The sequence below is a fragment of the Zea mays genome, chromosome 5 (assembly GCF_902167145.1).
Source record: "Zea mays cultivar B73 chromosome 5, Zm-B73-REFERENCE-NAM-5.0, whole genome shotgun sequence".
Taxonomy (NCBI): Eukaryota; Viridiplantae; Streptophyta; class Magnoliopsida; order Poales; family Poaceae; genus Zea; species Zea mays.
Window position 1 is genome coordinate 92,856,271 of NC_050100.1, and position 12,277 is coordinate 92,868,547.

General features: G+C 43.9%; 1 protein-coding gene across 1 annotated transcript; it reads right to left on the reverse strand.

Annotated features, from left to right (window-relative positions):
* Positions 1-312: 312 nt before the first annotated feature.
* On the reverse strand, positions 313-2,778 carry LOC100501242 (uncharacterized). The gene is made up of 9 exons (NM_001196016.1): positions 2,215-2,778; positions 2,002-2,113; positions 1,730-1,906; positions 1,590-1,636; positions 1,382-1,484; positions 1,200-1,289; positions 1,006-1,101; positions 852-919; positions 313-772 (listed from the first exon to the last, which is right to left on the reverse strand). The coding sequence occupies exons 1-9, from the start codon at positions 2,652-2,654 to the stop codon at positions 697-699; spliced, it is 1,209 nt and encodes a 402-aa protein (NP_001182945.1). The 5' UTR covers positions 2,655-2,778; the 3' UTR covers positions 313-696.
* Between the last annotated feature and the right edge of the window lie 9,499 nt (positions 2,779-12,277).

The window sequence follows — 12,277 nt, forward strand, 5'->3', positions numbered from 1 at the left end:
TATGCTATTAGTGTTACAGCAGAGGAGCAGGAGGCATTGGACGGGTATGCACGACATTGTTGAACTCTACTATCCTCCCACTTCGTGCATATTTGAGATCGCATAGGAATACATGGGGTTCGACAGAGCACGTGTTATCGAAGCATTCTTTGCCTGCGACAGGAATGAGGAGCTAGCAGCAAACTATCTTCTTGAGCAGGCTGGTGAGGAGTATTAAGCAGGAGTAGTTTTCATGCGGTGAGAGAACTCTGCCATCCTCTGGTTGCTTACGCTTCTTGTAAACTATCTTTCTTTTGAACCTTGGCAGCCTTTCGTCAACATCTGAGCCACATTGACCAAGATTGGAAGTTCCGAGTGGACTACTCAGAGTTGATATGGAGCTGACAGTCATTTGAATTGGTTTATCTGTGCAATGTTACATGTTGCCTTACATTCAGTATAGAAATGCTACAGGTGTGCCTTCCCATCGGTGCTTTCGTCAGTGTAAAAGGGGGATTACAAACTGACGATGTGTTTGCGACACGCTGTCCTCAAGTATGGTAAATACTGCTTGACCGATTAAGCAACAGAAGTTGCAAAAGGATAATCGCACATTATAGCATGGTCTATTATTCAATTGCCTTCTCAAGGGGAGAAGCTGCAAGTACAGAGTGCAGCATAACAAACAAACACTTCTTCCTCGAACGGCTCCCTATTTCACAGGGTGCAGCACAACTTCGCGTCGATCGATGCCAGGCAGATGCAGAACGCTTGGTAGCCGGTCAGCGGGTATCTGCAAAAACACATTTTTTCTGAGATGGAACCGACTTCTATGTACTGGAGTAATTTTGTGTGATTCTTTTTTTGGTTACCTAAAGTCCATTATGTACTTGGATTTGCCAACCCTACCAAGCTGCAACACCGTCTGCCTCCCATTTTCCTGCCAAGCAAAGTTAAATGTGTGTTATGGATCTGATGATCTCTGATACGTGCTACGTATGAGCCACAGAAATGAAATGCTGCTACCTCCAAAGTCATCTGAAAATTCTTGACCGATGTTTGCACCTTGTACCCCATCCTTCCTGCCCTTTCTCTGAAGTCCAGTTCGTAGCGCTTTGTCATCTGTTGTCAACACGCACATACATTATACAATCGGCTTGCCTATTAGTATGCCACCACTCCGAAATACGAATCAAACAAGCTGCCATGAACTCCCTTACATGGTTGTAGAACGGGGCTCTTGAGCACAACTGGTCAGCTCTGCTCTTCTTCTCCTGCCAATCCTTTGGGAGCCCACTGACATGCTGGATCTGCAAAACTTACACAGCCACTAAGAACCATCGGCCTGATTCCAAATCAGCTCGCTGAATGCTGGGGAAAAAAAAGAATCATCTGAACCTACCTGAGCAGAACTGTTTGCCTTGAGCTGCATGGACTGGTTCTTGGGGATCCATGCCCTCAAGCTCCTGAAACTCCCGGTGAGCGTGGTGATGGTGGGGGCAAACCTGCAGGAACCAAAACAAAACTCTGGTGGGTCAAGGAGCGTTCCGGAAGGGAGCATCTGGTCCCTGATGTATTTTGAAGTCGGTCGGGTGCGGTGCGGGTCTTACGCGACAACGGCAAGGAGCCGCTTCGACTGGTTCTTGAGCTCGTCACCCTGCCAGCCAGCCATGAGCATCGCATCCGCTCACCAAGCGCTCAAAAAACGGAATCAGGACCGAAGCATGATTTGAGCCGCGGACGTACGTACCTGGCCCCAGATTCGGTACTTGGATCCGACCAGGTTGGCGCGCACCGCGCCGAGGAAGCTGGTGTCGGCGGTGCAGAAGATGCCGTCCTGGTTCTGCGCCACGACGAACTCGGACCTGCCCCTCCTCCTCCGGTGCCGCGCCACCGCCAGCTTGCGGTCCTGCCGCCCCTGCCCCTCCTGCGCGCCATTCCCGAAGGAAACTGAAGTAATAAGCCTCGAATCGCCTAGCAGAGGCTGGGGAACAAGGCAGCTGGGAGGCTGCACTATCTCACATTGGTATAGAGGGAGTAGAGCGCGACGCCTCTGGCGCCGGTGGCCGCCTCCCTGGCGATGACGCACGTGCACCGTCCGACGTCCTGAGGCAGAGGCCGGCACAGCAGCGCCCTGCATGCAGGGACAGGGGAAAGAGGGGGGAAGGCGTCGTTACTAGCTGCTGCGTGCGTGGTGCCGCGGAGGGCCGGGCTGCGCGGCGCGAGGCGGCGTACCTGTTGGGGAGCGTGGCCCAGGAGGAGGCCGGCGCGGACTCGCTGTCGGAGAGGTCCCACGCCTCGTAGTTGGAGGACGGCGGCGGGAGCAGCTCCCTGCCCCTGGGCCCGACGACGAACGCGGGCAGCGCCGCCGCCGCCGCCTCGTCCTTCATGCGGAGCTGCAGCGACGACGGCCTCAGCGGCGGCGGAGGTGGCGCTACAACCGGCGCCGGCTCCGCGGGCTTCGGCGGCTCGGCGGCCGTCGCCGCAGCCGCCGCCTTCCCGTGGCCGAGGCTCTTGGGCGGCTGGTTCTCCTTCTCGGCGGATGCCGCCGGCCCGCGCCTGACGCTCGCCACGGCCGGAGCCGGAGCCGGAGCCGCCGCGACGTTGTTGCTTCGGGGACGCAGCGCCGGCTCCCTCCTGGCCCTGGTCGTCTTGGGGTTTGGGACGGTCGCCATCCCCGAGCGGGCGTGGCCTGACGAGACGAGGCTGCAGTAGCGCGCGGTGCAGTGCAGCCGTGCAGGCGCTCTGTCTGTTGGCAAGCCGGAGACGCGGGGCGGGGGTGTGGTGTGGACGCCGGACGGACTGGTGAGTGGTGAGCAGTGAGTGACCAGTTACCAGTGACTAGTGGACGATTTGTTGTTTATTGGTGGGTGATTTGGAGGGAGGATTTAAATTTGAAACCGGTGAGAACGACGGGTTGGCCTCGCTTGGTCTCGGCGGATGCTATAGCTTTGCGCTGGCAGGTGGCAACGGGTCGTCCCCCTCGGGAGTCGTGCGTCTCCGGCCATCTTTTGGTTTGGACCTTCTACACCCCCCTAATGGATTTTTGTCTGTCATGCACTCACTCATGCTCCTACTGTCCTACAGTACGCTACTGCTGGTACCACTCCTAGTGCGTACTGTACGACTGTTCGTTGTATATGCGATTTTGAGAAATCACGACTCCGCGAGCATTTGAGATGGACTGAAAATTCCAATTTCCAAATGCTAGCTCATACTACACGAGAGCATTTTAGCCTTCAATTACTGCTGGCGGTAGAGTATATGTATATGGTAAATAAAACCACTAAAATGAATGAAGTGAGGAGGAGCAGTAAAGTACAGACAATGAATGAAGTAGCGGAACCGTGACGCTGACGCATCCGTATTTGACAAGGTTGACCAGAGCCCCAGGTGGTCCCCGGCTTTTTCGTATCCAGCTGCTTGCAGTGTCAGTTGTCAGGTCGCTTTTTCTTTTATGGGCTGCAACCTCGCAAGTAGTACGAGGCGAGCTCGGCTTCGGAACCAATCAGGCGGAAGGGACGAAAAAGCCCGTGTTTTAAACGCTTCTCCGAGTGACTTGTTTTTACCGTCTTGTTGTAATGGAAAGAAGTTCAAATCACTCGACATGTTTGACCTTGTGGGCGTGGTCGAGACTTGTGTCACGTCATCACGTGACCACGTGGGAGGTGCCAAGACTTAACCAATATCCCATCATGCAATGCCTCACTACCAGACCTATTGGTAGGGTCTAGTTGCGGCACGTATCTCTGGCGACCTCTATCCGCTAGGCTCCCATCGAAGCCAAGAGGCTCTAGTGTCTGCCCACTTCGCTAACTATAATGGGGTACGGGTGTGCGTCGGTCGTGCGCGAGGTCCGAGCACGCCACGTGTTCTAGGACTCGTGGACGCCATTGACCAGAGGGGTCCAGACACACCATGTGTGCAAAGCCACCCACACTATAACTGCTCAAGGTTCACAATATTGAAGAAATGATTCTCTCAATGTATGCTCAATATGATGTGACTCAAGAATGGCTTGACAGGGTGAAGATAGCAAGGAAAGGGCTTCGAGGGACCAGGCGAAGGTGAAGGCCAAGATTAGTGTGTGGGCTTGAGTGAACAAATCTTTGAGTGAGATTGAGAGCTGCAATTTTTGTGCTTCTAGCTCCTAGACGACTAGGTGTCTCTTGTGAGTCTCCAAATCTTGTGGAATACCATAAGAAAGTTTGTATTACCCGCTCGTTTGAGCAAATATTAGTGTGTGAGCTTGACCTTTGTGGTCGACGAAGGGAGGATTAGGGTTGAAAGAGACCCGACTCTTTGTGCGCTCCTCAATGAGGAAGTAGGGCACCTTTTGTGGTGTGATCGAACCTCGGGATAAATCTTGTGTCTCTTGTGTTCTTGTTCATTATGTTTGTTCGTGTTCTTCGTTCTCTCACCATTCCGTGTTAGAATTGTCCGTATCTTTTTGGTGTGTGGATTTTGAGAAGTGCCTTTCTCAGATCTACTACTTTAAACCATGTGGATCATCTAGGACATCTCATTTACAAAGATAACAGGGTGAATTTTGAGATCAATTCAGTTTTATATCTCATTCTTTAGTTGAGCTCGTGCAAACCAGTTGAACCGGTTTTGACATCGATTGAACCGGTTTTACCCAGTTCGTTTCTAGTTTTTGTTGAAAAGGTTTCTGCTTGCCTATTCACCCCACTCTAGTCAACTTTCAATTGGTATATCAAAGCCTAATCCTCGTTCTAACACTTAACTACGTGAGGAAAAGGTCATGTCAGGGGGACTAAGAAACGAAAGTGCTTCTAAGCTTGAAAAAGTTGAGGTTGCCTCGACTTCATTTTTTGGTGCAAATGTTGATCTAGGGCAATAGACCTTGCCATGAGAATCACCGAAAGGATGTTCCTCAAAATGAAGGAAGATGAGGCGAAGAACAAGATTGAAGAAGAAGAAAATGATCGATGGAGACCAAACAACAAATCCACCTCTTCACAAGGTTTGTCTTTCAAATCCACTTCTCATATGTGCTTTGTCGCTAATGGGAGTGACTGTGAAAGTGAAAGTGAGGATGAGGAGGAGCATGAAAGTGATAGTGAAGATGAGGATGACGTTCAATAATTCTTCGCTCAACTAAGCAAGAAAAATCAGATGAGCTTGCTCAAACTCATGAAAAGAGCAGAAGAACAAAGAGAAATGCTTCATAAGCAAGAAGATTTCCTCATCAGAAAAATTGAAGACTTAGAGAAGTTGACCAAAGAGCATGAGAAGCTAAAGTGCTCTCATGATGATTTGGTCCAAAGGTATGAAGACATTTCAATTGAGCAAATTAAAGCTGTTAATCATTCATCATATATTGCTCAATTAGAAAATAAAAATGCTATGCTCAAGAACACAATAGAAAAGCTAAATATTGAAAATCTATCTTTGCAAGAAAAACATAATATGCTTGTGTGCTCTCATAATAAATTTATGGATTCATATATCATGTTAGAAATGGCTCATGAGGTTGTGTTAACTAATTTGAAATCATACCAACCTCACATATGCACATGTACTCAAATAGAAACTATATTATCATGTGCTAACAAATGTTGCTCTCAAGAAAGCAAATCTTCCATTGGGCTAGAATTTTCAGGAACAAGTAATGTTTCCTATGCAAAAGAAAACAACGAGCTCAAGGAAGAAAATGAGATGCTAAGAAGGAGCTTGACTCAATTGAAGGGTGAAAAAGCTTGAGAAGGGGACAACAGTAGCATGCACAAAACCCCTTCAAAAGAATATCAAGCTTTCCAAGAAGGACATGAGCAAGACTCAAGGTGAGAAAATTAATGCTCATATTATTTGCTCTAACAATGTACTTATGTGCTTCAACAAAGAAAGATCAATGAGAAGCGATAGGAGGTGATATGGATGCAAGGAGAAGGGTCATGAAATTGGTTCATGCCTCCACATGAAGAACCAAGACCTTGCACGATCAAGAAAGATTACCATCAAAAAGGATGAAATCAAAAGGCAAATGCATTGCAAAGACAAGCACCGCATTTGCTACAATTGCCGTGAAAAAAGGTCATCTATTCAAGGTTTGTACAAAGGGTAAAACTCCTAAGCTTAACTTGTCAATACTTTCAAATATGCTTAGGAGACCCAAATTTGACTCTTGTGCTAGAAAGGTGATGAGTTCACCACATTCTAGGACTAAGGCTATTTGGGTGCCTAAGTCCTTATTGGCTAACCTTGATGGACCCATCATGAGATGGGTACCAAAATATACTTAATAAGTTTTGCAGATACCCAAAGATGATATGAAGTTTTGGGGTGCTTGAGCAGTTTAACTCAATTCTTATCTCAAGCTATCAATCTTCATTGACTATTCTTTTAAGATTGGCCCAAAGATGAATTAAGTTTTTATATCACTAACTTCATATTCATCTCTAGCAAGAACTTGTGTTGTAGGGAATAAGGATTAAAACTTTGTGGGAATCAAGCAAAAGGCCTACAACTAAGGGAAGTGCACATTGCTTTTAATTAGTATATTCCTTTATTCTTTTGTAGCCACATAAGGAAAAATGAAGCACTTGAGAATGAACTTACAATATTTTACCTTGTCTTGGAAAAGTTCCAATCATATGTTAGATTGCATATTAGTTATTTTTATATGTGGCAATCTACATACTTTAATTAATGATAATTAATTTGTGGCATACTTCAAATGAATTATCGTATTATTGCCATGACCTAGACATAAAGAAGATTATCCCGAATTCTTAAATGGATAGAGTGTTATGTAAGAAATTCAAATTCTTAAAGCACTTATCAAAAGGAGAATTCTCTATATGACTAGAGTTGTGAGACTAATGTTTCTATCTAAGTGTTTATGTAGTCTCACAACATGAGAATGTGTTTCTCACATGGAATGTGTCATTCAACATTCAAAGAAGATCAATCCAATACTATGTGATGTATTCGTTCTTGTTTAAATTGGTTTTGAGTCTTATACATTAATCACTCACCATGCTATGAATTAAACTTGCCATATAAACTTAATTAAATAATCATGCTATTTTCACCTTGTTTAAATTTGTGTTATGCATGATGCTTATAAGGGTAATTTAATTCATATCACAAGGTTTCCTTATTTTAGCAAGGTTCATGTCATTCATATAATAGAGGTTGCTAAATAGGAAACTATTGCTTGTGTTTCTAATGCAATCTCTTTTAAGCTATTTCATGGAAATTCATAAGTAGAAATTGTGCTCTTTCAATTGGTAAATTCACAATCATTAAAGGTTAATGTTCACCTAAAAGAACGATTAGAAATGCTCAAGGCAAAGGTATGGAATCAGTTGTTTCATTTGGTATGTGATCAATAATAGTTCCTTTCAAGTGGCATTCTTTCAATTGGTAATAATCTATTTTATGGAAAGAAATGTCAATATGAAGGTTAAATTTCTTTTGGCTTAAATTTGTAAATTGGTGCATATTGTTAATTCACTCCTCCATGTGCATTGACTTAAAAAGAATTTAATTTATGCCTCAGAAATGATGATTTGTTTGCCATTCATAAATATCATCATTCATTAAATACTTCCTTGTACTACTAATACCTCTTTTCAAAGTGCGTTTTCGACTAGTTTTAAAAGGAAAAGTGACAACAAGCTAAAGAAGGAAGTCTCCACAAATAATGAAAAGAAGAATACAACGATGACGCCACCACATATAGTAAGATCTTTCAAATTGGTATAACAAATGGCATGTTCTATCTGGTGATAAGTATTCTTAGGGATAAGTTAATCCATTGCAAATTTGTCATGCCTTGACCATGATATGTAATGTACTCCTCATGAGACTCTTAACTGAATTGAAAGTGTATTTAGCAAGTCATTCAAATACTTGATGCACATATATAAAGGGAGCACATTATACATCTTGTGACTTAGTGTAATACCCAACCTTGGAATATATAAGAGATGAATAAATCTTGGTGTGTATCATCCTTGTATTCATGAGATTTTTTAGGGAACATGCTTAAAGTGAATAATTAACTAATGACATATAAATAATCTATGCATCATGTTGGAGTTTATTTGTTTGTGCATAAAACCCAAATATACAATTAACACAACTCTATCCTTGAAATTCAAATTTGAAATTTGGAAAAACATGGGAGCAAGGATTTAAAAGAATAAAAAATACTAATAACAATACTAGCAGATAAATAATATTATTACAAGTGGTAGAAAGTATTACTCATGTCATAATTTTTTGGCGGCAAATTTTAAAACCAGGAATTGAATTTAGTTTGATTTTTGGATTTGGAAGGGAACTAGAAATTAAATCAGAAACAAAAGAAAAGGAAAAAACGGAATCGCCTATGTTGGGCTGCGATGTGAGATTTTGGCCCATCCCCTGTGATCTTGTAAGCGGGCGCCGCACAGATGCCCCACTAACAACCCAGACCCACTGTCAGCCGCTAGTCGTGCGTGCAGTAATACCGAAGTTTTCTCCGATACATGGGTCCCACCGTCCAATCTCAGTCGCTCGCTGTTCACCTGACCACGCGTGTGCCATGTCTGCCTCCCACTGCCCACTGGGTCTAGTGAGTCAGGCCTTCCTCCTTCCTTATACGAATGCAACATCTGCAACGAAACCGCGCCAATCGCGTGGGCTAGCCGGGTTCCAGCTAGGGGTTGTTGCGGTCGAGATTCATGGGGGCCATAAATCGTGGCTTGGGGCTTGATCTCTCCCTTGGCCGCTATAACCCAACCACTAACCGCTCACGACGAGAGAGTGGATCGGTCGCTGCCGCACGGGGAAGGCTAGGGCTATCGTCGTCAACCGTCGAGCTCTAGGCTGGGAAAAGACCGACTGCAATACTCGCGCACATTGGTGACCTTTCGGGGTGGGAGTGTTGGTCGGGGCACCGCCGATTGCTCGTCGGAGCTATCAAGCCTTCGTCGATCCGCACGTTGCCGTGGTCGTGGGTGATTCACTCCAAATTTAGGTATGAAGCTTCCCAGATACTTTCGTCACCACCTCCGCATCGTTTACCGTGTACCGGCGTTAAGTTTAGGTCATCAGCTCGGTGAGGGGCATGCATCATCTATGGCACCGCCGCGGAAACCGGGCGCTGTCGTCGTGCTTCGTCACCGGTTGGGGCGTGCGATCTCGGTCGTCGATCCATGGGTGGATGGCTGAGATTAGACGCTAGGTAATGGTTCGACCGATGTGTACGCAACTGTAGGATTCCGAGCGAACGGTCATATTAGATCGCAGCCCCGGTATCTCCTCTGCCGTTGATTCACCATTGTGTGGCCACAATTAGAATTAAGGTAATGATTCGACGAGTGTGATCCTGGCCGCTGGATGGTGATCTAAGGGGTTGTGGTGGGAGCACCGCGTGGATGTATTGTGAGCCGTACGATTTAGATCCGAGAGCTCTCAGTTGCGTGCCGTTTCGCAGGGGCACTGATCTAATCTGGCGTGTAGATTACGGATCGTGTGGTCGACATTAACGCATACCCCTTCGCAGCGTCTATTTTACTAAAGAACCCCTACGTTTTACTGGAATTAACCCGCCGTCCACACTGAGTGTTGAGAACTTACTGGTTGGCCCTAGAATTTTATAGGATGGGCCCTGACCTTTTTAGAAATATCATGCGCAGTCCAGACACTTACTAAATCAGATAAATGAATATAGAAATTGATTTTTAGTACAAAAATAATTCCAGGAACTTGTTTAATCCATAGAAAATTTATTTCACCTCCTTTTTGATCCATTCTAGTTGCATTAATTCTGTTTTAATATTATTTATCACCTGGTAACTCTATTTAGTCATGAAACATAGATTAAATTTATTCATTTGGGTTAATCTATAGCAATCACTTAATAACTTCGGAAAATCGTAACTCAATAACCGTAACTCCGAATTTAGTGATTCTTGTTCCTACGATCTCGTTACGACACGTAGAATATTATCATGCATTTTGTTCTATTATTTGGTGTGATGTTAATTTCTCCTATACTATGCTTGTTGGTATTGTTGTGAGTAGATGAACAAGCCATAGAGGACCCAGGTGTTCAACAGGTGGAGACCGCTGAGCAGGAGCTCATCGAAGGCAAGTTGTGCCCTTGATCACTTCTATTTACCCAATAATGTTCCTTTTAATAATTATGATGGGACTCAATAGGTCACCCTAGTTTGGCTATCTTTATACCTTGTTTACCACTGAACTTTTGGGTAGTACCTGCTATTGCTTTATGTGGTTTTGGGTATTGAGATACACATTATTCATGATCATGCTTTTATTATCAATTTGTTATTTACTGTTCATGATAAGATCATATTGTTAATTGGAACATGGAGAACCACCCGGGAAAATAGTGATACCACAAGGGTGGTATGGGATGCCCTTGGTTGGCTAATAGGAATGCTAGTGGAGGACTACCTTACCCAAAAGGGGCAAGGGCAGTAGGGGAGTGGTCGATGTAGGGAGGTTCTCGAGTTGATTTTGCTACGATGGCAGTCGGACGAGGGATCCCTCCATTGGGGCTTCCTAGAAACTATAGCGGGTTTTCTAAAGCTAGTGGAACTTTGTAAAGGCCTCGTAGTGTTACCCTGCCTCGCTTCCTTGGTAAAGGTGTATGGGATTCATGACCCCTTGGTAGATGGGTAACATGACTTGTGGATAAAGATGCGCAACCTCTGCAGAGTGTAAAACTGGTATATCAGCCGTGCTCACGGTCATGAGCGGCTCAGACCCTCACATGAGTAAATTATGGAATTAAATTTAACTCATCATTTGCATCGCATTGTGGTTTATTATTAATTTGATCTATTATTACTCTGGTTTGGTATATACTTACATTTAGTAACTGCTAATAAAATTTGACCAACTTATTAAAAGCACTGCTCAGCTTTAACCCTTATTTGTTGATCAGCCTTACACTTCATATGAACTCCCACCTTTGGTTAGTTCATGCACATTATTCCCCATAACTTGTTGAGCTATGATCTTTTGTGAGCTCACTCTTGAGATATATAAACCCCCCCCACAGGTGAAGAGCAGGTGATCCAAGAGGAGCGCTACAATGAGGAATACGAGCTTATCTACGTTGCGTCTCCTAGTCAGCTTTATGGCTCCAAGGAATAATATTTAGTTCGCTTTATTGCTATCATTTATTTTTGTAAGAATTCCGCTATGTAATAATGATACTTGTGACATTTATCTCTATAAACTTTGTCATTATATGTGATGTTCTTCTTTGGCGCACATATGAGATGCACCCAGCTTTATCCCTTAAATCTGGGTGTGACACTTAGAGAATAAGTTTCCCTTGAGTAAGCTATACTGAGACAATCCAAAATGGTAATTTGTATCTCATTCATATGGATTGTAATCTTTGTTTTCTAAATAGCTACTCTTGATGCAGTTTAAAATTCCCTTCTCGTTAAATCTAAAAGTGCATAAGAATCCTTTTTCTTGATATTCATCACATACATATGCACTAACATGGATATGATTTTTAAACTATAAAAGGTGCAATTAGTGATCCATACTCCTAAATTTTGGAAACCTATATATTGATATCTTAGAAATCTACTTCAATCGGTATTCATATGCTTCACACTGAATTGGATCACTAAGTTGTAAATTCCATGCATAACTTGTCCTCATTTGTTAAGATATGATATGAATGCTTATGCGACTAACCTTGATAAGCTAGGTGCACCCAAGGTCAAGCTAGGTACATCATCAAGAAGACGACCTTCAAACAATGATGTATCAAGAAAAGGTAATGCCAAGTAGAAGCCCCTAAGAAACAATCATGAAAGAAGGGCACTTGGCGGCAACCCATCCAACCTCATAACAGGATCAAGATAGGTTGCTTGAAGAGCAATTTGAAAGAAAATCATATAACAAAAGGAGAAAAGGCTCCTATTCTTAACTCTAGCTTTTATCAGTGTGATTCAATATTGACTTGAAACCATGTAAGATGGTTGTCAAGTATATGTGGGTGCCTACACAAAAAGAAAGCCACAATATGGATTGTGCGGGTACTCAAGGCTCTTACTACTAATCTCAAAAGACCCAATTCAAATTGGGTACCAAGATATGAAGCTTAAACTTGTTTTATAGGATCACTCCTTCAATGAATCAAGTTGGGTGCTCGATAATGAATGTATAAATCATATTTGGAGATAGTAGCAAGGGTGGTAACAACTAAATCTCAAGTGCATATTATTTTCAAATCCTATCTCTTTTGTGACTTGTGTAGCCACTAAGGAAAAAGAAGCACTTGAGGATA

Bases quoted from the DNA above. Each gene is read 5' to 3' on its own strand.
- LOC100501242 (NM_001196016.1), bottom strand. From the start codon at position 2,654: ATGGCGACCGTCCCAAACCCCAAGACGACCAGGGCCAGGAGGGAGCCG. The intron at 920-1,005 runs GTAGCAGCATTT...TTTGCTTGGCAG, and splicing joins ATTTTCAGATGACTTTGGAG to GAAAATGGGAGGCAGACGGT. The intron at 773-851 runs GTAACCAAAAAA...GTGTTTTTGCAG, and splicing joins AAGTACATAATGGACTTTAG to ATACCCGCTGACCGGCTACC.